The sequence below is a fragment of the Lithobates pipiens genome, unplaced genomic scaffold (assembly GCF_037356315.1).
Source record: "Lithobates pipiens isolate NorthernLeopardFrog02 unplaced genomic scaffold, aLitPip1_a1.2 Scaffold_1, whole genome shotgun sequence".
Lineage (NCBI taxonomy): Eukaryota > Metazoa > Chordata > Amphibia > Anura > Ranidae > Lithobates > Lithobates pipiens.
The window spans coordinates 152,589,342-152,616,761 of record NW_027507685.1 but is presented as its reverse complement, the minus strand read 5'-3'; the positions used below and the strand labels follow the sequence as shown (position 1 = coordinate 152,616,761).

General features: G+C 44.3%; 1 protein-coding gene across 2 annotated transcripts in view; it reads right to left on the bottom strand.

The window, feature by feature from the left end:
• Window positions 1-27,196, bottom strand: part of ZDHHC12 (zDHHC palmitoyltransferase 12) — a 61,225-nt gene extending 34,029 nt beyond the window's left edge. For both annotated transcript variants that reach the window (XM_077478681.1, XM_077478683.1), the window contains exons 1-2: window positions 27,028-27,196; window positions 11,554-11,687 (exon numbers count right to left, since the gene is read on the bottom strand). In XM_077478681.1, coding sequence (XP_077334807.1) covers window positions 11,554-11,687; window positions 27,028-27,124 — 231 coding nt within the window. In that variant the 5' untranslated portion in view covers window positions 27,125-27,196. The remainder of the gene's footprint in view (window positions 1-11,553; window positions 11,688-27,027) is intronic.
• Between the last annotated feature and the right edge of the window lie 224 nt (window positions 27,197-27,420).

Here is a 27,420-nt window from a genome sequence, read left to right as displayed (position 1 = left end):
ATTATTATACACTTAACAGAATTTTTTTTTACCAAAAACATTTAGCAGAATAAATTTTGGCTTAAATTTATGACAAAATTTGATTTTATTGGATTTCTTTTAAAATAGAAAAAAGAAAATATTGTTTTTTTTCCAAATTTCCGCTTTTTTTGCGCTTATATCGCAAAAAATAAAAAACGGAGTCGTGAATAAATACCACCAAAATAAAGCTCTATTTGTGCGAACAAAATGATAAAAATTTCATTTGGGTACAGTGTAGCATGACCGCACAATTGTCATTGAAAGTGCGAGAGCGATGAAAGCTGAAAACTGGGCTGGGAAGGAAGGGGGCGAAAGTTCCCTGTATTGTAGTGGTTAATGTAATGGAATACCATATGATTAGTGGATAAATATTCACACAATTTACTAAACTGCTACCATCAGACCTAGATAAATCTCTCACTCAGCCTAGAGGAAATTCCCATCAGCTAAAACTGTACCTTCAAGAGTCCATTGCCACGAACCACAGGGCACCATCTTAACTGCTGCCTACAAAGTGCAATAACAAATGGCAACCAATATGGAAGGACACCTCATCTCAAAGCTGATTGGTTGCATAAGGGTTCTGCAACTTTATTAACTAAATCTGAAAAAGGTAGCCACCTGAAGATTCAAACTTACATCCATTTATTTGCTATCTCAGTGGCATACATACAAGGGCATTTCCTCTGATGGCTAGTGGTTCTCAGAACTAGAGCTTTAATATCATCATCGAATACCACACCACTAGTGCATTACTACAGTATATAAAAACATTTTACTAAATTGTTACCATCAGACCTAGACTAGTCTCCCACTTCGCCTCCTAAGTGCACTTACAAGACTCCATTGCCTTCAACCACAGCACATCATCTCAACTGCTGCCTACAAAGTGCAGTAACTCCCCAGCAACCCAGTACCTAGTCTGAAATCAAATTGGTTGCTATGACTTTCTGCAACTTAAATAATAAAAACAAGCAGATGACCACCTCAGTATTCAAACTCACAAGCATCGCATTTATGTAACCACTGCCATACACACACCACCACCAGCAAAGGTGATAGGAGTGCTGAAACCAGTATTTGTATTAGAATATTAGGAAGGGAAGACCCTCACCATGACAACATCCTAAATTATATTATATATATATATATATATATATATATATATATATATATATATATATATATATATACATACATATACACACACACACACACACACATCTCAAAAATGTGTTGGACTTTGTGGGCACATAATGAGAGGGGGGATCAATAAAAAAAAAAAATTAAAAAAAAAAGTATACATTTTATTACAGCATAATTAACCACTTAACAACCGGCCCATAGCCGATTAACAGCTACAGGGCTGTTGTCTAACTCTGAGAGGCCGTTAATTAATGGCCTCCCAGAATTCAGCACTCGAGAGCATCCGTGACCGGCACAGCGGAGGGGGGAAGAGATCGGTGTCAGCAGCGCTGTGGGCTGCATCTGCAGTGCCCACATCGCTGCTCACCTAGAGGTGAGATGTGGGGTCTTATTGACCCCATATCTCGCTGTAAAGAGGACCTGTCATGTCCATTCCTATTACAAGGGATGTTTACATTCCTTGTAATAGGAATAAAAGTGATTAAAAAATGTATTTTTGGGGGAAAAAAATGTCAAACTAAAATAAAGTAAAATGAACAATAAAAAAGAAAAATTTTTTTTTAAAGCATCCCTGTCCCCATGTGCTCGCATGCCGAAGCGAACGCATACGTAAGTCCCGCCCACATATGAAAACGGTGTTCAAACCACACATGTGAGGTATCGTTGCGAACGTTAGAGCGAGAGCAATCATTTTGGCCCTAGACCTCCTCTGTAACTCAAAACATGAAACCAGTAAAAAAAAAAATACATTTAAAGTGTTGCCTATGGGGATTTTGAAGTAGCGACGTTTGGCGCCATTCCACGAGCGTGTGCAATTTTGAAGGGTGACATGTTAGGTATCTATTTACTCAGCGTAACTTCATCTTTCACATTATGCAAAAACATTGGGCAAAGTTTACTGTTTTGTTTTTTAAGCACAAAACTGTTTTTTTTTGTTTTTTTTTAAATGCGTTCGAAAAATTGCTGCGCAAATACTGTGTGTGATAAAAAGTTGCAACAACCACCATTGTATTCTCTAGGGTCTTTGCTAAAAAAAAAAAAACACATATATATATATATATATATATATATATATATATATATATATATATATATATATATATATATAATATATAATATATAATATATAATATATAATATATAAAGGGGCTCAAAATTTCAAGTCCTGAGCTACTAGCCAGGTCTCAAGGGTTACTCACCATCAGTTGCCCCACCCAACCCTTACCCTACCCCTAATCATGGCATGATAAATTATCTCATGAAATAACACTTAAATGTTTTATGCAGAATTAAGTTACAAAAATATATATTTGACAACAACTTTATCAGTTCCCCTCAGCACAGCCTCTCAATGCAGGCTCACCTGTGCCCATCATTGCAGCGTGACCTGTGCCCAACGTTGCAGCGTGACCTGTGCCCAACATTGCAGCGTGACCTGTGCCCAACATTGCAGCCTCACCGCGCCCCACATTGCAGCAGCATCACTGTGTCCCAAATTGCAGCTGCATCAATGTGCCCCAAATTCAGCCCCCCTTTGCCCCAAATTGCAGCATCACTGTGCGCCAAATAGCAGCCTCACAGTGCCCCCATTACATCCTTGCCAGGGTGGAGAAGGTGAGAGGCCGTCCGGATCATGATGAGTTAGAGAAAAGCCAGGATCGCAGAGCGGTAAAACAAGTGCGGACTTTGGGGGTCTTCTTCCGAATTCTCCGCTCTTTTCGGCCTCTTTTCCTGGTGTCCAGCCTCTTCTGCCGACTCCTCCACTATCTTCTTCCAGCTCTTTTACTAGTGGAGGAGCCCGGTCTCCTCCGTCCGTCCTTCCCTCTTTCGATGTTGACACTATGCTCTCTCCTGCTGAAATTCAGCGTGCGACGTGCGCTGCGACTTATATAGGTATGGGGCGTGGTCACCGGGTGATGTCACAGTGACCCCGCCCCTTATGACGGCAAGTCACCGTGTGACATCGCCCGGTGACCGAGCCCCCATACCTATACAAGTCTCCGCACATGCCATTACAGCGGAACAGAGTGTTGTGTCAACATCAGAAGAAGAAAGATGAGAGAAGAAGGACGGCGGAGACTGGGCTCCTCCGCTAGTAAAAGAGCTGGAAGATGATAGCAGAGGAGCCGGCAGAAGAGCGGGAGATGACGCTGGAGAGCGGGAGAAGAGTCCAAACAGAGCGGAGAAGTCGGAAGAAGACCCCCGAAGTCGGAAAAGACCCCCGGAGCTGATTAATAAAATTACTTTAAAATCCTGTGTTGGTTTTTTTTTTTTTATTGACACTTTTTTCCCCCAGGTGAATGGGTAAGGGTACGATGTACCCCTTACTCATTCACATAGGGTGGGGGGCTGGGATCTGGGGGCCCCCTTATTAAAAGGGGGCTCCTGGATTCCGATAAGCCCCCCGCCTGCAGACCCTGACAACCAACGGCCAGGGTTGTCAGGAAGAGGCCCTTGTCCTCATCAACATGGGGACAAGGTGCTTTGGGTTGGGGGGGGCCCGCAGGCGTAGGGGGTTCCCCTTATAACCCACACCAGACCTAAGGGCCTGGTATGCTCCTGGAGGGGGAAATCATGCCGTTTTTTTAATTTAAAATTTGGCGTGGAGTTCCCCCTCGAGAGCTGATTATTCTGTGAGAGAGGCGACATTGTTGCTTCAATATAGATGGAGATCCGACTTGGAGGCGACTTCCATTGAAATCAATGGGTAAAAGTCGCCTAGAAGTCGGATTAAAGTAGTACAGGAACCTTTTCTGAAGTCGGAGCAACTTCAGTAGTGTGCATTAAGACGGCTCTCATTCACTTACATGGGGGCGACTTGAAGTCGGATCCAAAGTTGCCCCTGTGTGAATGGAGTCTTCGTGTCGGTTCACACTGAGGCAGCACGACTTGCAGCGTGACTGCCTCAGGCAACCTGCACACGACAGCTGCGGCGACTTGCAAAACGACTTCTCTATAGAAGTCAATGCAAGTCGCCTCAAGTCGCCCCCAAAGTCATACAGGAACCTTTTTCTAAGTGGGAGCGACTTGTGTAGCTTCGATTAGAACTGTTCCATTGTACAGAACGAGACGCGACAAGTCGTCCCAGTGTGAACCGACCCTTACTCTCCAGCATATCAAAGACATCAACTAAGGCCATCTACCACAGACAAGGAAGCAAGCCACAAGAACAAAATTCAACCACTTTAACTACTTAAAGACCAACCACCGAATTTACAGTGGCCGGGGCGTCTCCATTGCCCGAAAACAGCGTACCTGTACGTTGTTTCCTGCAATAGATAGTGTGGGTGTGCACCAGCTTCATGGAGGAGGAGCCGGTGCTCGTGTCCAGCAGACTCGATGTCTGCCGGCCATCTGCGATCACGGTACAGAGAGGCAGAGCGGGGATCTGCCCATGTAAACAAGGCAGATCCCCATGCGGACAGGGGACAACATGGAGATCTGCTGTTCCTACTAATCAGGAACAGAGATCTCTATGTTGTTCCTGTCAGCACTTCCCCCACACAGTAAGAAAACACACTTAAACCTTTGATCGCCCCTGATGTTAACCCCTTTCCTGTCAGTGTCATACAGTAATCATTGCATTTTTTTTTAGCACTGATCACTGGATTAGTCCCCAAAAAGTGTCATATTTGTCCACCACAATGTAGAAGTCCTGCTAAAAATCGCTGTTTGCCACCATTAAAAACATAAAAAAAATAAAAAAAAATACATTAAAAGTCCATATATCTATACTGTAATCCGTATAACTTTTGCGGAAACCAAATCAATATATGCTTATTGAGTTTTTTTTAACCAAAAATATGTAGCAGAATACATATTGGCCTAAATTGATGAAGAATTTTTTTTTTTTTTTTTTTTTTTTTGGGGATATGCATTATAGCAGAAAAGAAAGAAATATATATATATATATATATATATATTTTTGTCTGTCTTTTTTTGTTTATAGCGCAAAAAAATAATCACAGAGGGGATTAAATACCACCAAAAGAAAACTCTATTTGTGGGAAAAAAAGGACATACATTTTATTTGGGTACAGTGTCAGTTAACCACTTCCCACCCGGCCAATGCACATATACGGCCGGGTGGAAGCCGTCTACTTCTGATAGGACGTTCAGGAACGTCCATCAGAAGGAGCGGGATCGCGCGCGATCCCGCGCAGTGGTGCGATCCCGATGCGCCCGTGTCACCCAGACACGGCGCATCTCAGATCGGCAGGAGGGCTCTGTGATTGGCCCTCCTGATCACATGACGGCCGTGTTCAATCACGGCCGTCATGTGATGTAAACAAACAGCCGGTTGCTAGGCAATCGGCTCCTCCTCTCCTCACACAGAAGTCATCGCTGAGGAGAGGAGAGCAGATCGCTGCAGCCGGCTGATGATCAGTGAGTATGAGCTGTTTTTTACAGCTTTTTACTCACTGATCACCAGTCTAGTGTAAACACACCATACAGTATAAACACAATGTCCCCACACATGTCCCCAAAACATACATGTCCCCAAATAATAAATACACATGTCCCTAATAATAAAAACATGTCCCCCACATATGTCCCACTAAAATCACATGTCCCAATGATTATCTGCACACATATGTTCTTGATCACCTGCACACATATGTACATGGTCATTTGCGTACATATGTCCGCGATCACACAAACCAATTATTATACACTTAACGGAATTTTTTTTACCAAAAACCTGTAGCAGAATACATTTTGGCTTAAATTTATGACAAAATTTGATTTTATTGGATTTCTTTTAAAATAGAAAAAAGAAAATATTGTTTTTTTTCCAAATTTACGCTTTTTTGCGCTTATATCGCAAAAAATAAAAAATGGAGTCGTGAATAAATACCACCAAAATAAAGCTCTATTTGTGCGAACAAAATGATAAAAATTTCATTTGGGTACAGTGTAGCATGACCGCGCAATTGTCACTGAAAGCGCTAGAGCGATGAAAGCTGAAAATTGGGCTGGGAAGGAAGGGGGCGAAAGTGCCCTGTATTGAAGTGGATACAGTAACGCAGTGCCGTATCGTGCAAAATGGCTGGTCATTAAGAGGTTAAAACCTTCCGGGGCTGAAGTGGTTAAAGCATGTATTATATGGCAGCTTACCAACCCTTGGATGTGGTGGCTGCATTAGTTCTCTTTTCTGTTTGCTTTTTTCCTTCATCATCTTTACCTTGCGATCCTGCCCTTAAAACAACAGTTCAGGATAAAAAAAATAAAAAAATTTATACTCACCTAGGTGGATGCAGCATCGATCCGATGCTGCATCTGTCTTCTGTTGCCTCTTCACGGTGAACTAAGCGATCAAACACAGCTGATCGCTCAGTTCTTGGTCTTCGTTGAGTAGAGAGCTGGTCACAGTCAGTCAGTCACTGGCTCTCTGCTCATTGCAGCACCAGGCTGTGCAGGAAATGGGACCAGCTGGCTCCAGGCATCTCAACGAATCCCAACATTAAAGTTGGGATCCCTCCAGAGCCTGGATCGGTTGAGTGATGTCAACCAACAGTGTGATTTCGATTGCTGTTGACTGAATGCTTGTCACAGAAGTCCGAATGACAAGAGAAGTAGGACCAAAAGAGCTTTGGCCCTACTTCTCCTATAAAGTGATTGTAAAGTCTCTTTTTTTTCTTAAATAACAAACATGATATACTTACCTGCTCTGTTAGTTTTGCACAGAGCAGCCTGGATCCGCCTCTTTTTGGGTCCCTTTTCGCGGCTCCTGGTCCCTCCCTCCTGTCGAGTGCCCCCACAGCAAGCAGCTTGCTATGAGGGCACCCGAGCCGAGTCACAGCTTTGTGTGTCCATTTAGACACGGAGCCCCAACCCGTTCCCACCTCCTCCCTCCCCTGATTGGCTGACTTTGATTGACAGCCACAGGAGCCAATGGCACCACTGCTATGTCTCAGCCAATCAGGAGGAGAGTCATGGTCGGCTAAGCCACTTGTGGACATTGCTGGAGAGAGAGGGTGCTGGGAAAGCTGCTAAATAGTGATGGACGAACTTCCGACGGGACGTTTCGCGAACGCGGACCGCAAACGCGGCCGATAGTTTGCGAACCGTAACGTTCGCGGCGGGCCCCATTGACTTCATGGGAGGCGAACTTTGCAAACCTACAGGTCAAATTTGCAGCCACAAAATAATTACTAGCTGTGCAAACATAGTCCCACCACATGGCCAATGACATAACACATGTATGAGGTGAATCTGGGATCGACAACTACAAGCATTCTTTTTTTATATGTGAAATTGTGACAATTCAGGACTGTGGAGCGCATGAAGGCAATGGAGGAGGAGAGGGAAGGTCAGGGTAGGCAAAGAAGAGGGTGCAGGAGATGATCACCAGCAGCGTGACATACAGCACTGACACCAGCACCGTGATATACAGCACTGACATCAGCAGCGTGACATACAGCAATGACACCTGCACCATGATAGAGTGATCTGACACCAGCTGCGTGATAGAGAGCACTGACATCAGCAGCGTGACATAAAGCAATGACACCTGTAACGTGATAGAGTGATCTGACACCAGCACCGTGATAGAGAGCACTGACATCAGCACCGTGATATACAGCACTGACATCTGCACCATAAGCAGCCCCAGGAGGAAGTCAGCATAGCACAGGGATGGTGGGAGCGCCTCATAATGAGCATAGCACAGGGATGGTGGGAGCCCCTCATAATATGCACAGCAGAGGTACAGCCCCAGGAGGAAGTCAGCATAGCACAGGGATGGTGAGAGCCCCTCATAATAAGCAGCCCCAGGAGGAAGTCAGCACAGCACAGGGACGGTGGGAGCCCCTCATAATAATCAGCCCCAGGAGGAAGTCAGCATAGCACAGGGATGGTGGGAGCCCCTCATAATAAGCAGCCCCAGGAGGAAGTCAGCACAGCACAGGGATGGTGAACTTTACAAACCTACAGGTCATATTTGCAGCCACAAAATAATTACTAGCTGTGCACACATAGTCCCACCACATGGCCAATGACATAACACATGTATGAGGTGAATCTGGGATCGACAACTACAAGCATTCTTTTATTATGTGAAATTCTGACAATTCAGGACTCCTGAGACAATGGAGGCGAGGGAAGGTCAGGGTAGGCAAAGAAGAGGGTGCAGGAGATGATCACCAGCACCATGATATAGAGCACTGACACCTGCACCGTGATAGAGAGCACTGACATCAGCAGCGTGACATAAAGCACTGACACCAGCACCGTGATATACCAGTCCTTAAGGATTAGCAGACTGTACCTCACTCAACCCTATATACTGTAGTACCCTAGACCTTACCAGTCCTTATAAGGACCTTTGTGGAACTAGTAGGTTGTGAATGATTAGCAGACTGTACCTCAGTCCTTATACTGATAAAGGACTACTGCAGCAGAAGGGCAGCAGTCAGCAGTAGTGCACCTCAACCCTATATAAATTGTGGACCTATACCAGTCCTTAAGGAATAGCAGACTGTACCTCACCCAACCCCATGTACTGTAGTACCCTATACCTTACCAGTCCTTATAAGGACCTTTGTACAATGAAAAGGAGGTTGGGAATGATTAGCAGACTGTACCTCAGTCCCTATACTGATGAAGGACTGCTGCAGCAGAAGGGCAGCAGTCAAGTATAATATTCTTTCTATATTTGGAAGAAAGAATATTATACGTGTACAAGCTTATTACCATACCAGTCCTGAAAAGAACCTTTGTGGACCTAATAGTAACAGCTACTGATTAAACTGACTGTCCCTCACTGCCTCACACACAGCTTCCTGCCTGTCCCTATTTAAACTGACAAAACAGAGGCTGCTGGAACAATAACTTGAATAGCACTTTTGTGGACCTAATAGTAACAGCTTATGATTAAACTGACTGTCCCTGCAGCACACAGCGTCCTGTCCCTCTCTCTACACTGACAAAAGACAGGCTGCTGCAACAATCACTAGCACAGCAGTGCCTCAAACCTATATCCTGAACTACACCCAACACTTATACCAGTCCTGAAAAGAACTTTTGTGGACCAAATAGCTAGCGATTTGGGTCACTGCAGTCTCTCCCTGCTCCACACAGCAACCTCTCCCTATAGTGGCATACGAAAGAATCTAAAATGGCCACCGGATCGGGTCTATTTATAAGTTAGGGGGAATATCCAAGTGTCCATGTGCTGTAATGTCTCACTTGGCTGTCCTGTACCCCATGATGGATGTGTCATCATAGGTCAAAGTTCTTTTACACAGTAAAAGTCCGGAAGTCCACCGCGCGAATGGCGGCACTAGTCCGCCGATCGGGCGGGCCACGAACAGCCGAAATTCGCCGCGAAACGACCGCTGGGCAAACCGTTCGGCCATCCCTACTGCTAAACACAGAAGGATATTTTTATCCTTATGTTTCTTAAACCTTCTGCCTTTACAACTCCTTCAACACACTTCATGTTCTAGGCCAGTGGTCTCTAAACTGGGGCAAGATGCAGCCTGCTGCTTGCTTTTATCTGGCCCTTGGGACACCATTACATCCTCTCATACCAATAGGGCATAATCCCCCCCGCTGACACCAATGAAGAGGATGCAATTACTTCCATAGACACCAACGATGGGGTAGAATTCCTCCCAATGATACAAACGATGGGTCCAATGACATCAACGATGGGGCACAATACCTCCTATTTACACCAATAATGCAGCGAAATTACTTTCTTTTCCTATCATTTTTATTAAGGTTATAAACTGTAAAGATATAAGACCGTACAATACAAAATAGAAAAGTACATAATAACATTAGTAACATACACCAGTGGTCATTAAAGAACCGGAATTACACTATTTTGGGCTATGGCCAGGATTCTTAAGAGCAGCTGCATGGCTGGAGGATGCTCTGATCAAAGACAAGTGGTCATCTCAGCCATGAATCAATTACAGTAGCTGGTCTTTGTGTTTGCATACACAGCCCTCAAACTGGTAGTGGGACCTATGGGGGCCAACCAGTGACCCAACACCGCTCCCCAAACTATCCAAAAGAGATAGTAAGTTGGAAGAAAGAGGGAATGAGGAGTGAAGAAAAAGGAGAAAAAAGGGAGACAGAGAGCCTTTCCTATGGCACTATGAGGCTAACCTCAGCTCTGACAAGGCCATCGGGGCAAAATTACTTTCAGTGAAACAATTGACATCCTATTGACGTCGGGACCTTTTCCGCTGGCCACAGTCTGGCTCCCATAAAGTGTGAAGGATAGTAAACTGGCCCTTTGTTAACCCCTTGCCGCCCTATAGCTGAAACACGGTGGCATAGTGGTTTCAAAATCCTGACCGGACGTCATATGACGTGATCAGGATTTGGGGGCACGCATCGTGACGTGTCCAATCACGGCTGATCATAGTGTACATAGGAAGAGCCAGTGATCGGCTTTTCCTCACTTGCATCTGTCAGACGTGAGTAGAGGAGAGTCGATCGGCTGCTCTTCTGACAGGGGGGGGGTCTGTGCTGATCGATTATCAGCGCAGCCCCCCTGAGGATGCCCACACTGGACCACCAGGGACGCCACCAGACCAGGGATGCCCAGCACCAGGTATGCCACCCTAGACCACCAGGGATGCCAGTCAGTGCCCACAATGGGCATCACTGATTGGCATCCATCAGTACAGTATAATACAATGCCGCCTATCAGCGCCCATCCGTGCCACCTATCAGTGCCTGTCCATGCCCATCTGTGCCGTCTATCCATGCCCATCAGTGCCGCCTATCCATGCCAATCCCTGCCAGCTATCAGTGCCAATTTGTGCCACCTATTAGTGCCCATCAGTGCCATCTAACAGTGCCACATATCAGTGTCCATCAATGCCACCTCATCAGTGCCACTTCATTGGTGCCACCTCATCGGTGCCGCCTTATTAGTGCCCATCAGTGCAGCCCCATCAGTGAAGGAAGAAACTTATTTACAAAGTTTTGAAACTGAAACAAAAAAAAAAAACATTTTTTTTTTCAAAATTTTCGGTCTTTTTTTATTTGTTTAGCAAAAAATAAAAACTGTAGAGGTGATCAAAATGCCACCAAAAGAAAGCTTTATTTGTGGGGAAAAAAATTACATTTGGGTACAGTGTAGCATGACCGCGCAATTGTCATTCAAAGTGCGACAGCACTGAAAGCTCAAAATTAGTCTGGGCAGGAAGGTGTTTAAGTGCCCTGTATTGAAGTGGTTAAAAAGTTTGGGGACCTGATCTAAAGGGATCTAAAGGAATTACGAATGAGCTTCTTCATTTCTCATTTCCAGAGCAGATCAGGATTATGAAGAGAAGCTGATCGGCTACTTTACACAACAGAAATGTTATCCCTCAAACATTTTTCACCAAGACAAACATTGTTCTGAAAGACTGGAACCATCACCTTCTCGCTGTCAGAGAGTACATAACCCGGGTCCATGAGTGATACAGCAAAATATAGCCCCACAGAACACAGGACTGTTAAGATGAAGAGAAGAGGCTTTAGGTGTATCCATTTATTCTCCTGGTTATAAAGATCTGAAATAGACAGACATGACAAGCAAGTTTTAGGCATCAACTACTAAACAGTACTGGATAAAAGGTAATTCTCATTATCTACAACCTTCTTAACACCATATGAATCCCTGAATTTTTTCAGGTCTCAGAGAACCCATGCTAAAAATGATAACTGCAACACTTCATACATTAGATGTCAATATGGCATACCTAGAGTGTATGACACCAAAGTGGGCCATTTTTTAACATCCCCCTCCTTGATTTGACAGAATTATTTTTCAGTAACATTCACTAAATTATATTGAATCAAGTACTAGTAATCACCAGAAAGGAAATTAACACAGATCCCCTTACTTTCCAGGACAGTGCAGTGTTTTCTTCCATTGTTGGTCAGTGCAAAGTATTCCCTGTACACTGAAGGCGAGTGGGAATAATGTGTCTTTTTTTTCTGTACCATACCTTGGTCAGTATTGCACAGCCAGCATGCCTGGATTTTGCATGTATTCCCGTACAGAATGGTGAAAAAAGGGGTTTGTCAGCCAGATATCTAAGGAGCAAGGCACCACATCCCAAAAAGTTACAAAATGTATAGAAGAAACAAATTTGGGGACTTTTAAGCTGCCCGACACAAACAATATATACAGTGTTTCCCCTGAAAATAAGACCTAGCATGATTATCAGGGAGGGCTGCAAACTAAGCCCTACCCCGAAAATAAGCCCTAGTAAAGTTCATGTAAAAAAATTGTTTTACATAACAGATTACAATTTAACGGTAAATGGTGCAGTGTGTCTCCTTTTGTAACTGTATTATGTAAAATACTGTATTTACAGCGCCGCTGACCTACCAGAGGTCTTCTCCGCTTGGCTGATGTGAGCGGCCCCTCCCTCTTCAGTGTTCGGAGTGGGCTGATGTCACTGGAGATCTCGGCTCTTCTACCAGCTGATGTCTGTGGCTCCCTCGGGATCTCGGAGCGGAGGAGAGGAGCTCAGACAGGTCACGTGAGCGCCCAGGGGCACTGTAAATAAGGTATTTTCCATAATACAGTCACAAAGGGAGACATACTGCATCCTATACATAGGAAAAAAAATATATATTTTTTTTATAAAACAAATTACATAATTTTATATGGACTCTAATGAAGATTTTTTTTGAGGATTAAAATGATGTCAAAATACTGACAGGGGGAGGGGGATAGAGAAGGTAGGACACAGGAACTTTAAAAATTTATATATATATATATATATATATATATATATATATATATATATATATATATATATATATAAAAAAAAATTTCATACCAGGTTTTTTAGAACATACATACGACATCCCCTGAAAATAAACCCTAGTGTGTTTTTTTGCAGCCAAAATTTATTCTAAGGCCAGGTTATTTTCGGGGAAACACGGTACTACATCATGATTTAAAATCCATATCAAATTTTATTTGGAACGTTTATAAAATACGTTGTAAAAAGGAATGAAGATCACATGTGATCCAGGTATGTGGTACAGCCATTATTGCTCAACATGTTTTGCCAAAAGATGGCTTCTTCAGGAGACTTTTTACATTACTGTACAGAATATTCACTGTAAACAGAAAAATTTAAGTTAGGCTTATCCGTAACTTCTTTTCCAGTAGTATTTCAGGACAGCTACAATAAGAGACCTTGGCTCTACCCCTTCCTTAGGAAACACTGCGCCAGCCAATAAATTTTCACTTCCCCCTGCCGGACTTCAGTTTTTCTAAGGGCACCTCCGGCCAGCTGGGAAGACACAAGATCACATTAATAACATACCATCACATATTACTTGTGCCTACGTTCAGGTAATGAGAGGATAGACGAGCACTTACTACTTAGGTTTTGCAGGCCGTATTCCCACCCTTTCGCTCAAAGGCTTGCTCATTCGCCGACACCAGGACTACCCTGTAATGTTTTACACAGGTGGCAAAACTGGACCACATTGCTGCTTTGCAAATTTGCTGTGGCGTCGCTTCAGCCCTTTCTGCTTGAGAAGCCGCCATAGCCCTAGTAGAGTGTGCTTTTATACCAACAGGAACTTTTTTCCTGCTAACTTATAGACCTGGCCAGTGGTTACCTTGAGCTATCTGGCAATGGTGCATCAAGATGCTTTATACCCCTTTCTTGCCCCAGAAAACAAAACAGAGTCTGACTTCCTTACTGTTTTCGTCAGCTCTAAGTACTGCAGGATACATCTCCTTACATTAAAAAAAAAAGGTATGAAATTTAAAAATTCTTTCTACTGAGGGATTATAGAAGAAAGTAGGTCTTCTTTGCTTCTAGGATACCTCGAGGCCACTTTACGCAAGAATGCCAGATCGGTTTTAAAAACTACCCGATCCGAAAAAACAACACAAAGGGGATCTGACTGATAAAGCCTCTATTTCGCTGACACTCCTGGCAGTTGTCACTGCAACCAAAAATACTGTTTTGAAAGAACCTTTAGTGAACAAATTTCTAAAGGCTGAAATGGTGGCTCAGTTAGGGCCTGTAAGTCCAAAGATAGGTCCCACTTGGGGAAGGGTGGGGGCCTTGAACTCGTCTCTGTCTTGCTAGAGCTCTGAAAAATCTGACCACCCAAGGGTTTGGCGGCCAGAGGTTTTTCCAAATATGGCTGATATCTGGCTCTTAAGGGTACTAATGGCTAACCCTTTATCTGCCCCGCACTGCTAGAACTCCAAAACTGCTATGGGGCTCTACACCTTGGAGTTTCCTATGCACCACTCATTAAAGCGGACCCAGACCTTTCTGTAGATCCAGTGCGCCCCCTTTCTGCTATTGAGGAGAGTGGACATCAGCCTTTCTGAAAAACCCTCCTAAGTTCCATCTGTGTACTTGGGGACAGAGGACCGGGCCCCGTGAAAGAAGATCCTCCCGAATTAGTAGGAAGCAAGGAGGTTCTATTGCTAACTGTCTGAAGATCAAGAACCAAGCCCTTTTGGGCCAATGTGGTGCCACCAAGATCAGAGAGGTGTTCTCTGAAATTTTCTTGGAACCTCTTGTAGGAAATCGACTGGTTCAGGGGTTTTAAGTTAAGGATCAATCTATTTTCATGAGGGGTTTTTCACTACAAAACTATGTGAATAAAAGCCCCCCCTCCCCTTTTGGAACTCTGCAGATCACATTCTATTCCTCTAGATCCTTTAGTGCCCCCAGTAGGACCTCAGCCTTCACCACATCTGGGAAGGTGTGTGACGAGGAGACTTCATGGGGGTGGTCTTGTAAATTCTAGGCGGTACCCCCTCCCTACGAACCCCAGGATAAAATTGACTGGGGGAAAACCGCCTCCCACTGTGGGAAGGCCCCGTCTTCCTCCCATCCAGTTTGGCGGGTCATTGGCTTTTTCAGGGCTATTCAGGACAAAATAAATAAATAAATCGCACCTCCCCTGCCCTTGCCCCTTTGGCCCCAAGTTTTTTTTCCCTCTCCGGCTTGGGGGCCGACCCTTCATTTGTGTGAACAAAACCCCTTTGTTTGAACTTGGGGTTTACGTTTAACCCGGGAAGGATTTCTTCTTGTCCACTGTGCGGTCTAGCACAGCTTCCAGACCTGGGCCAAAAAGTAGATCTCCCGTCAGTGGGATTCCGCACAGTTTAACCTTCGAGGCACTATCGCCGGGCCACATTTTTAGCCAGAGGGCTCTTCTGGCCGAGTTGGCTAGCGCCGCGATTCTGGCCAACATGTGGACAGACTCTGCGGATGCATCCACTATATATGCCACTCTTCACAAAATAGTAGGAAAAGATAATATAGTTTCCTTGGCAGTTTCTGCTTCAATATGAGCCTGAATTTGGGAAAGCCAATGCTCCAGGTTACAGGCCACTACTGTGACAGCAATTTTCGGCTTCAAATTTCCTATAGTTGATTCCCAGGTCTTTTTTAGCAGGGAATCTATTCTCTTGCCCATAGTATCTGCCAGAGCTCCCATGTTATCGAAAACCAGATCTGTATGTCTGGACATCTGGGAGAAGGCATCCAGTTTGGGGTTCATATTGCAGATGGACGATGGATCTTCTGAAAACAGGAACCTTCTTTTCAAGGATCTGGAGAAAAAAAGGTTTCAGTTCAGGATCCTGGAACTCATGGACTGGGAAAACCTTATTTTTCTGTTCTGCAAGCCCCTGTGCATCTCTGGTCGTGGAGTGTCAGGGGTTTCTTGTCCACCTGAATTCCAAGAGTGGTATAAATTGCCCCCAAGAGGTCCTCTACCTGTTCCAGGAACAGTTTATATCTTGAGGGTTTCCTGGACTCCCCATCTCGGTTCTCTCCCTCTAGTTCCTCATGGAACTAGTAGATCCATCTGCCGTGGCAGTGGCAGCCGGTTGGGAAGATACAGAGCCCTGTGCTTGTGGAGGGGGTTGTACTTTGGGATGCAGGTGAAGGATTAGTAGGAAGCTGAAAACCTTCAAAGATTTAAAAGACTGAAAGGTGGAAAAAAGTTCTTTCACTGAAGCCGTTAACCCCGCTTCCTGCTCTAATGCCCTTTCTCTGACTAAAGCATCTATACAATCCTTGCACGCCAAGCCGTCTCTGTGGGCACGCCGTGACAATTACACTGTCATCGTGAAATCGTCCGCTCCCCTGAACTACATTTCCCACAGTCCTCTTGGGATAGCGGTGACGTGTCCGAGTGGGCATGGTGCATGCTCCGAACGCTGAAGCCACGCCCCCCCGTTCTCAAACATCTGACGCACCTGTTGACGTGCCTGCGTGGGAAATCTCCTGACACACGGACACCACCGGAGCGACTGGAGCCTGACCCCTCACTGATTTCAACAACTCAAATGTGAGTTTTATAACCAATTGCTGACCGGGCCATAGCCAAAAGATGGCTACAGCACGGTCGGCTTATTCTGGGAGAGCGTCCATGGACACCCTCACAGAATCTTTCTCCCGTGTGCCCTACAGTGCGAGGGGAAGAGGGAGTGAGATGCAATGCTGTGCCCATACCCTGCCCATACTCTGCAGTACCCTGCCCATACTATGCAATACTCTGCAGTACCCTGCCAATACTATGCAATACTCTGCAGTACCCCTGCCCATACTCTGCCAATACTATGCAGTACCCTGCCCATACTCTGCCAATACTATGCAATACTCTGCAGTACCCTGCCCATACTCTGCCAATACTATGCAATACTCTGCAGTACCCTGCCCATACTCTGCCAATACTATGCAATACTCTGCAGTACCCCTGCCCATACTCTGCCAATACTATGCAGTACCCTGCCCATACTCTGCCAATACTATGCAATACTCTGCAGTACCCTGCCCATACTCTGCCAATACTATGCAATACTCTGCAGTACCCTGCCCATACTCTGCCAATACTATGCAATACTCTGCCAATACTATGCAATACTCTGCAGTACCCTGCCCATACTCTGCCAATACTATGCAATACTCTGCAGTACCCTGCCCATACTCTCCCAATACTATGCAATGCTCTGCAGCACCCTGCCCATACTCTGCCAATACTATGCAGTACTCTGCAGTACCCCTGCCCATACTCTGCAGTACCCCTGCCCATACTCTGCCAATACTATGCAGTACCCTGCAGTACCCTGCCCATACTCTGCCAATACTATGCAATACTATGCAATGCTCTGCAGCACCCTGCCCATACTCTGCCAATACTATGCAGTACTCTGCCAATATTATGCAATACTCTGCAGTACCCTGCCCATACTCTGCCAATACTCTGCAGTACCCTGCCCATACTCTGCCAATACTCTGCCAATACTATGCAATGCTCTGCAGCACCCTGCCCATACTCTGCCAATACTCTGCAGTACTCTGCCAATACTATGCAATACTCTGCCAATACTATGCAATACTCTGCAGTACCCTGCCCATACTCTGCCAATACTATGCAATACTCTGCAGTACCCTCCCCATACTCTGCCAATACTATGCAATGCTCTGCAGCACCCTGCCCATACTCTGCCAATACTATGCAATGCTCTGCAGCACCCTGCCCATACTCTGCCAATACTATGCAATACTCTGCCAATACTATGCAATACTCTGCAGTACCCCGCCCATACTCTGCCAATACTATGCAATACTCTGCAGTACCCCGCCCATACTCTGCCAATACTATGCAATACTCTGCAGTACCCCGCCCATACTCTGCCAATACTCTGCAGTACCCCGCCCATACTCTGCCAATACTATGCCAATACTTTGCAGTACCCTGCCCATACTCTGCCAATACTATGCAGCACCCTGCCCATACCCTGCCCATACTCTGCATAAAGCCTTTTTAACTAACTTACTACTCTTAGAGCAGCACTGCTCTATCTTAAAAAAGGGGGGGGGGGGCTCATTATTAGTGTCATTGTGAAACGACTGTGCGAATAGTTTTTTCTAAACTAAAACCTTGTTAGTCAGGTTTAATTGCAGTGTTGGCACTTTGAAAAAAATAAGTCGTTTTGGTTTGCAGTTTGGGCACTCGGGCTCAAAAAGGTTTGCCATCACTGCCCTAGGGTGTCCCTACAAGAGGCGCACTTTGTCACTTTCTCTTAGAACTATGTGAGGATCTTGACTTTTCAGTAGCCTTCTGAAAATACATGCAAGAAAAAATAAAATAGAATTTTTATAACAGCTTACCTGTAATATCCTTCTTTTGAAGTACATCATGGGACACAGTGCCATAGTAACTACTATGTGGGTTATAGTCCACCTTCAGGTGCTGGACACTGGCACACCCTAAACAGGAAGTTGCCTCCCTATATAACCCCTCTCATACCAGAAGCATCTAATTTTTGTAGCAAAGCAATACACGTGTATACCAGAAAGAGGGGCGGGACCTCTGTCCTGTGATGTACTTCAGAAGAAAAGGATTTTACAGGCAAGTTGTTATATAAAATCCTATTTTCTTTAATTGTACATCACAGGACACAGAGCCATAGTAATTACTATGTGGGATGTCCCAGAGCAATGCCAACTGAGGGGAGGGAGACCACAAAATTAGGGCACCATGAGATCAGAGGACTTATGCTGCCTGCAGTATACCGGCTCCCAAAGGCGACATCCTCCTGTCTTTTTACATCCATCTGATAAATGTATGGATTGAAGACCAAGTTGGGGCCTTGCAGATTTGAGCCATGGAGGCTTGGTGATGCACTGCCCACGAAGCACTAACAGCCCTGGAGGAGTGCGCTTTGATTTGAGAGGGTAGAAACTACCTCTTTAAACCATAAGCTAGAACGATTACTTGTCTAATCCATTTAGAATAGTAGATTCCCATGCTGCCTGTCCTCTTTTAGGACCTTCAGGCAATACGAACAAAATATCAGTTTTCGGAATCTGAGCAGTTGTCTTTAAGTAGACTGCTCTCACCACATCAAGAGAATGTAGTGATTTTCTTCCATAGAACAGGGTTCTAAAAAAAAAAAAAAAAAAAAAAAAAAAAGTTAGGATGAGGACGCCATACTACCTTATCCTTGTGAACAATAATATGACTCTTTACAATAAAAAGCAACCAATCCTTCTTGCAGCAGATATGGTTACCAGATAAAATAGTTTCCATGTCAAAAAAGACCAAGGGTATATATCGTATTGGTCCAAAAAATAAATAAAAAAAGGCTGCTTTGTAATGCCACCATCAGGGGTGACCTAACCGGGGATTAAGCCATGTTACCCCCTGAATAAAGTTACGAACCAAAGAAAGCAAAGCAAGTGGTCATTAAAATACTACCGATAAGGCAGAGACCTGTCCTTAGAAAGCACTTAAGGCCAGCTTTATTTCTCACCCCATCTGTAGAAAGTCAAGGATTCTACCTTTTACCGATTTCCTGGGGTGCAACCCCTGGTTTCACACCAGGAGACATATGCTTCCCAGAGTCCATAATATATATCATTATGGAGGCCGGCTCCCTTGCATTAATCAAGATAGAAACCACGGATCCTGACAGCCCACGTTTCTTCAGAGTGTGGGTCTCAGTAGCCAAACTATTAAATTTAGCATTTGTAAAGTAGGATGGAATACTGGACCTTGTGAAAGAAGGTCTGGCCATGGCTGTAGGGTCTATGGGTCCCCTACTGTCATCTTCACAATCCCTGCATACCAAGATTTCCTGGGTCCCACTGGAGGCCACAAAAATCACTGACTTCCCTTCCTGCTTGATCCTGCAAAGAAGTTGTGGACGCAGGCAGAATAGGAGGGAATGCATAAATCAGTGAGAACCGATTCCACGGGAATAGCAAGGCCTGCATGCTAGCAGATCCTTTGTTTTTGACACAACGTTGTCGATTTCTTTGTTGAACTTGGGACGTAAACAGATCTGTCTAGATCTTTGATATATTCACAGGAAGATATTGGGGTGAAGGAACCATTTTCCCAGGAACTGCTAGCGACTCAAGTAGTCCGCATGCCAATTTTCTATTCCTAGAATAAAGACCGCCGATAGGCAAAGTCCATTGTTTTCTGTCCAAGATAGGATATGATTCACCTTTCTCTGGGCCGCACAACATCTTGTGCCCCCTTGGTGATTAATATAGGCCATTGCTCTGCCTGAATTTCTAGAATGATAATGGGCAAGGTCATTTCTGATCTGGGCCACTTCCGTGGTAACTGAAGGAAGGATTTTTTCACCTTTGCAGATTTTTGGATATTAACCATAAACTGAGGCTCCGGCGTACCCAGCCTACAGTACCTGGTATTTCCAGGTGGTCCATTCGGGTGCTAACCAGGCCCAACCCTGTTTAGCCTTCAAGATCAGACAGGTTGGGCGCCTTCAGGGTGATGTAGCCATAGGCTTTGGAATCAAACACATTGGGAATCTAGAGCTTGAACCCTTTGTTCCAAGCCAATAGGATAATATTTCGCAGCAGTCTTGAATGAAACAGAGCATAAGGAACGGCCTCGAATAAAGCCACCATCTTTCCCAACAACCTCAAGTTTAATAGAACAACTGATCTTGCATCGACCACCTAAATCAGTTCCTTTATGGCGCTGATCTTTGCCTGGGGCAACATTTACTTTAAAGGACACATTTCATAAGAAATTTTTTTAAATTCCTTAGAAAACTCCACTTGCCTTTCCCGCCACAGGGTTTTCTGTGGTAAAACCAACAGACCCAATCTTCACCCTTCACGGTGCATATTCCGTACAGCAATTAAAGTTCCTGAAGAAGCCATCTTCTGGTGAAACATGTTGAGCAATAATGGCTGTACCATAAACCTGAATCGCATGTCATCTTCATTCTTATATTTCCTTTTTACAAAAAGTATTTTAAAAATGTTCCAAATAAAATTTGATATGGATCATGATGTAGTATATTGTTTGTGTCTGGCACCTTAAAATTCCTTTGTGGTTCTATATATTCCTTTACAGAATACAGGATGGCTGCTGTTTGGCTCCTTCTGAATGTCAACTAAGCCCCTTTGTTTGACACCACACAGTTTTGTGGCGTTAGTAAAATGTGTGAGGGAGGCCAACTTCTGGTAATTTTTTTTCCAACACTTTCACTTTTATTAACATAAAAAAATAAAGGTACTGAACTACTCCATTTTATTGAGCAGCATCCCAAATGCAAACCCTCATCTACCCCACAAATTAGTGAGAATGTCTAATAGCTAGACCAGATCATTGAGGCCTCAACTATTGTTAAATTCTAAGTAATCAGCTACCAATTGGAATTGTTTCCAGAGACAACTTAGCAAGCAGCAAAGGGAATTCTCAGTTGGGTAGACAAGGCAATTAAAGAAACCTGTATTAAGTTTGTATAAAGGCTGCCACTGCTGATCCCTCCTTCTTGAAATCATCTTGCTAGATGCCTGGCTGTCATTGCTGAATCAGTTGTTTCATGCTGATCAGAAGCCTGTACTCGGATTTCTCTCATCAGCTGAAAAGGAGCTCAGGACTGGCAGCTTTCATTATTCCTCAGTACAGGCCTTCTTCAATGGCCAACTCCAAAACCATCCCCATAAATTATTACCCCATGCTATTTTTTTTTTATTACCATGTTTTTATCTAAGCTTCTGATGTCATCCCAGGGTCTAATCTTCATTCCAAGTACTGGCTGTGTAAGGAGCCACAGGGCACACTATGGCTGACGTAGTCTAAACCACAATGGGATCATTACGGCAGCAGAGATAAAGTGGAACTTAACCCAAAATGGTTAGTTCTGTTTAAACACTGCAACCCCTGCAGCCTTTCTGAACTAGGCCAGAATGACGTGTCCCTGGTCCAGCAGCCTCCTGGGAAACTTGTATCACATCTTCCAGGAGGTTGCAAAATAGGGGCACACAGAATGGCCAGAGGGTAGGCCCAGCATATCATTGGTAACTGGCTGTCTGCACCTAGAAAAGGCAGCCAGCTGAAGTGGATATGGATGGCAGTGTGGGCCCAGTGTATGCCACCCACCAAACAGCAAATCGCAGCAAGACAATGATGGCTCACTGCGCAGGTATGTGTTTTGAAAAAAACATAGGAATACAGGTAAGAGGGAAAAAAAACATGGCGGGTGGGAGCTAGATAATGCATTAAAGCGGAACTAGAATTCACTTTCCCAAACTGTGAGCAGGCAGGCTCTTTATTGCAGAAGAGACATGCAATGGGGAAATTTACTATACCTGGGGCTCACAGAATCAGGTGCAGCTGCACATAGAAACCAATCAGCGTCTAGACTTTATTATCAAAGCTTTAGGCTGATTTCACACAGGCGGTCTTCTGATCAGGTCTGCCTGTCAGTTTTTCAGGTGGACCTGATCGGTCCAGCTATTGTTCTCTACAGAGTGGCAGATGTCACCCGCCAGGCACCCGATCTGATCCACCAAAAACAGATGGATGGGGGATCCATTCCCCATCTGTCGGGCAGATCGGATGTCAGTTGGACGGAAACGGAGGGGCATTCCATCTGACTGCCCTATAGAGAACAGCAGGGCTGTGTCCATTCTGCATAGCGGATCGGATAGGGACCTGTCATCCGCCTGCTTAGCAGGGACCAGCAGAGAGATCCTCTGCTGAGCAGGTGGATACGCATTACAGAGTCCACCTTGTGTGAAAGGGGCCTAACTGAACAAGCTGAAGTTAGAATCCGATTGGTTACTATGCACAGCTGCACAAGATTCTGAGTAAATCTCCCCTAGTTTCTCCCCTGCAGTAAAATACACCTACCTGCCTGCTCACTGCTGTCTTCTCTGGCATGTAAACTGAGTAAAGCATGTGCTGCTCAACTTACATCCCAAACACAGTCCCTGCGAAGGCCAACGCCCAGCAGAACATGGTGGGACAGGGACTGTTGGAAGGAAAGGTGAGTTTAGCTCAGTTTTAAGTAGATCAGTCTGCCCACCATCATTTCCAGCTGCACTATGCCTACAGACTCCACGTGAAGGCACAGTCCACACGTTAAAACGTATGTCCATGACAGCCAGGCCATAAGGGAAGGATGACGAGGGTGGCCATCTGTCTTGAAGTTTCTCTTGGTCTGCAGTGGGAGTGGAAGGATTGTCCACCTACATTACAAATCATAGTCAGTTCCACAACACTAGAATCCCACTCATGGGGGTGGAGGGGGCTTCAATGTTGAGCTCATTAAGCAAAAAATAAGCCCTTCTAGCTAAGCCGTCTCTGGAAACAATAAAGATTATATAAAAATAAAAATACTAAAACTGGAGCACTCCGAATTTGGTTTAGCTGTACATGGTAGCCAATCAGCTTCTAACTTACGCTTGTTCAGTTACCAAATTGCCAACAGCTCACAGTATATTTACATCATTACTTTGACAATTTTCTGTGGGCGATTCAGTATCTGATAAAAGTGATCCTGGCAGCAGATTCGCCACACGATCACTTTTAGAGGTGCCCCCCTCCCGCCGACTTCTGGTCATTTTCCAGGTTTACGGAAGCAGTCAGTAAACCCGGAAGTGATCCGAAGGGGTGGATAGGCAGGACAAAACATTTTTAGAAATTGCGCCAAGTATCCCTGAACCCAGCGCTGAACAGATTGTGTGTGTATGTATATATATATATATATATATATATTGTATTGAGTTTTTAGGAGCGCTGTTACTGTTTGGCTTGTAATCAGGCAGAGTAATTTTTGAGATATAGATATATAATCGAGAGAGAGAGAGAGATACATATTGAGAGAGAGAGAGAGATATACATACATATCGAGAGAGAGAGAGATATACATACATATCGAGAGAGAGAGAGATATACATACATATCGAGAGAGAGAGAGATATACATATATATCGAGAGAGAGAGATATATACATACATATCGAGAGAGAGAGAGAGAGAGAGAGAGAGATACATATCGAGAGAGAGAGAGAGAGATACATACATAGCGAGAAAGAGAGAGAGAGAGATATACATATCGAGAAAGAGAGAGAGATATACATACATATCGAGAGAGAGAGAGATATACATATCGAGAGAGAGAGAGAGATACATATCGAGAGAGAGAGAGAGAGAGAGAGAGAGAGAGATATCGAGAGAGAGAGAGAGAGAGATACATATCGAGAGAGAGATACATATGGAGAGAGAGAGAGAGAGAGATACATATCGAGAGAGAGAGAGAGAGAGAGATACATATCGAGAGAGAGAGAGAGAGAGAGATACATATCGAGAGAGAGAGAGAGAGAGAGATACATATCGAGAGAGAGAGAGAGAGAGAGAGATACATATCGAGAGAGAGAGAGATACATATCGAGAGAGAGAGAGAGAGAGAGAGAGATACATATCGAGAGAGAGAGAGAGAGATATCGAGAGAGAGAGAGAGAGATATCGAGAGAGAGAGAGAGATATCGAGAGAGAGAGAGAGATATCGAGAGAGAGAGAGAGAGAGAGATATCGAGAGAGAGAGAGATATCGAGAGAGAGAGAGATATCGAGAGAGAGAGAGATATCGAGAGAGAGAGAGAGATATCGAGAGAGAGAGAGAGATATCGAGAGAGAGAGAGAGAGAGAGAGAGAGGAGATTTTTTTTATATTTATTTTTTATTCATTTTTAAATCAAAGTGTCAAGTGTTTTTTCTTTTAAAGATCTTTTTGACCCCAGATCTCTTAACCACTTCAGCCCCGGACCATTTGGCTGCCAAATGACCAGGCAACTTTTTGCGTTTCGGCACTGCGTCAATTGCGCGTGTAACGTTGCTCCCAAACAAAATTGATGTGCTTTTTTCCCACAAATAGAGCTTTCTTTTGGTGGTATTTGATCACCTCTGCAGTTTTTATTTTTTGCGCTATAAACAAAAATTGTGCGAAAATTTTGAAAAAATTTAATTAATATTTTTTGATATAATAAATATCCCCAAAAAATATATAAAACATTTATTTTCCTCAGATTAGGCCGATACGTATTCTTCTACATATTTTTAGTAAATAAAAATCGCAATAAGCGTTTATTGATTGGTTTGCACAAAAGTTATAGCGTCTACAAAATAGGGGATAGTTTTATGGCATTTTTATAAAAAAAAAAAATTCTAGTAATGGTGGCCAATCAGCGATTTTTATCATGACTGCGACATTATGGCGGACACATCGAACAATTTTGACACATTTTTGGGACCATTGGCATTAATCCAGCAATCAATGCTATAAAATTGCATTGATAACTGTAAAAATGTCACTGGCAGTAAATGGGTTAACCACTAGGGGGCGGGGAAGGGGTTAAGTGTATCCTAGGGAGTGATTTTAACTGTCTGGGGGAGGGGCTAGCAGTGACACGACACTGATCGCTGCTCCCGATGAGAGGGAGCAGACGATCAGTGTCCTGTCACTAGGCAGAACGGGGAGATGCTGTGTTTACACTGGCATCTCCACGTTCTTCAGCTCCGTGACACAATCACAGGGAACCCGGCGGACATAGAGTCCGCGGGTCGCACGGTCCCAGAGCTTGCAGCAGGCACGTACAGGTACGTTACTTTGCCCAGCCGTGCCATTCTGCCGACATATATCAGCGTGAGCCAGTCTTAAAGTGGTTAATAAAGAGGACCTGCCACGCTTATTTCTATAACAAGGGATGTTTACATTCCTTGTAACAGGAATAAAAGTGATTAAAAAAAAAAGTAAAAGGACGGTGTAAAAATAAAATAATTGAATTACATTTTTAAAGCGCCCATTCCTCTGTGCTCACGTGCAAAAGTAAACACATATGTAAGTCATGCCCATATATCTAAACGCTGTTTAAACCACACATGTGAGGTATCACCGTGATCATTAGAGTGAGAGCAATAATGCTCGCACTAAACCTCCTTTGTAACTCTAATCTGGTAACCTGTAAAAATGTTGGCCATAGAGATTTTTTTAAGTACCGTAGTATGTCGCTATTCCACGAGTGTGCACAGAGTTAAAGCATGACATGTTAGGTATCTATTTACTCAGCGTAACATCATATTTTATGTTATACAAAAGAAATTAGGCTAACTTTAATTTATTTTTTATTAATTAACCACTTCAATACTGGGCACTTTCACCCCCTTCCTGCCCAGGACAATTTTCAGCTTTCAGCGCTGTAACATTTTGAATGAAAATTGCGTGGTCACGCAACACTGTACCCAAATTAACATTTTTGTCATTCCAACAAATGGTATTTGATGACCACTGGGATTTTTATTTTTTGCTAAACCGAACGTTTTGGAAACAAAAAAAAAAAGGATGGGCACTGATATGGCAGCACTGATGAGGCACGAAAATGTGGCACTAATAGGCATTATTGATGGGCACTGATTGATATCCCTAATGGTCATCCTTGAAGGATCTGCACTGATAATCGATGCACTAATTAGCAGTGCAGGACCCCCCCCCCCCCCCCCCCCCATGTCAGGAGAGCTACTGATCCGTTCTCCTCTAGCCACGCTTTGTCAGCACAAATAGAGGAAAAGCCGATAAACGGCACTTCCTGGTTACCATGTGATCAGGCACAGTTCAGGCAAGATCAGAGATGTGGTGTGCCACACTGCATTTCAGTGAGTGCGCGGCTTATCCTGCTGGATGTCATAAGGCGCCCAGTCAGGATAACTGATCTCTGCTGCGGCCGGTCATTTTACAATACGGCGGGTGGGAAGTGGTTAAAGTGTATTCTTTCCCCAAAAATAACATTTGAAAGACCCCTGCGCAAATACTGTGACATAAAATGTTGCAAAGATCGCCATTTTATTCCCTGGGGATAAGAAACTTTCCAGCAAAAACAAACAAAAAGTTGCAGAAAGGGTCTGGTCAGCAAGTGGTTTAGCAATAAAACCTGGAAGCTGATTGGTTTCTATGCACATCTGCACTCTTCACCTTTAGTAAATAAACCCCTTTGTATCCTAGCAACTGCTCACATACAGGAGGCATGCTAATAACAGGCGGTGTCACAGTCCCTGGCCCCGCCGGATACTTGCCAGTGTCGTGCAGAAACAGCACCAGTGTTACCCCCCAGGTGAGCAGCGAGTGTCCCGTCCTCACCAGGCAGCCGGTGCCCGGCACACCATGCTCCATTTTTCTTCCCCTTCCCCACCCGGAAACCCGGACACCGCCGTGGAACGCGGAAGCTCACTGCAATGGTTATGAAAGGCAAGTTGGTCAGCTCAACGTAGGCTGTGATTGGCCGGCTCAACGTAGGCTGCAATTGGCCAGCTCATTCTGATATGTGATTGGACAGTTGCGGTCAGAAAGTGCTTTTGATTATATGGACAGGCTGTGAGAATGGGAAGCTTTCTCTATGAACCTGTGCTCCTTCCTCAGTAATGACTGAGGAAGAGCTGTTTTCCCAGTAATAAAGAATAGTAGTGTTG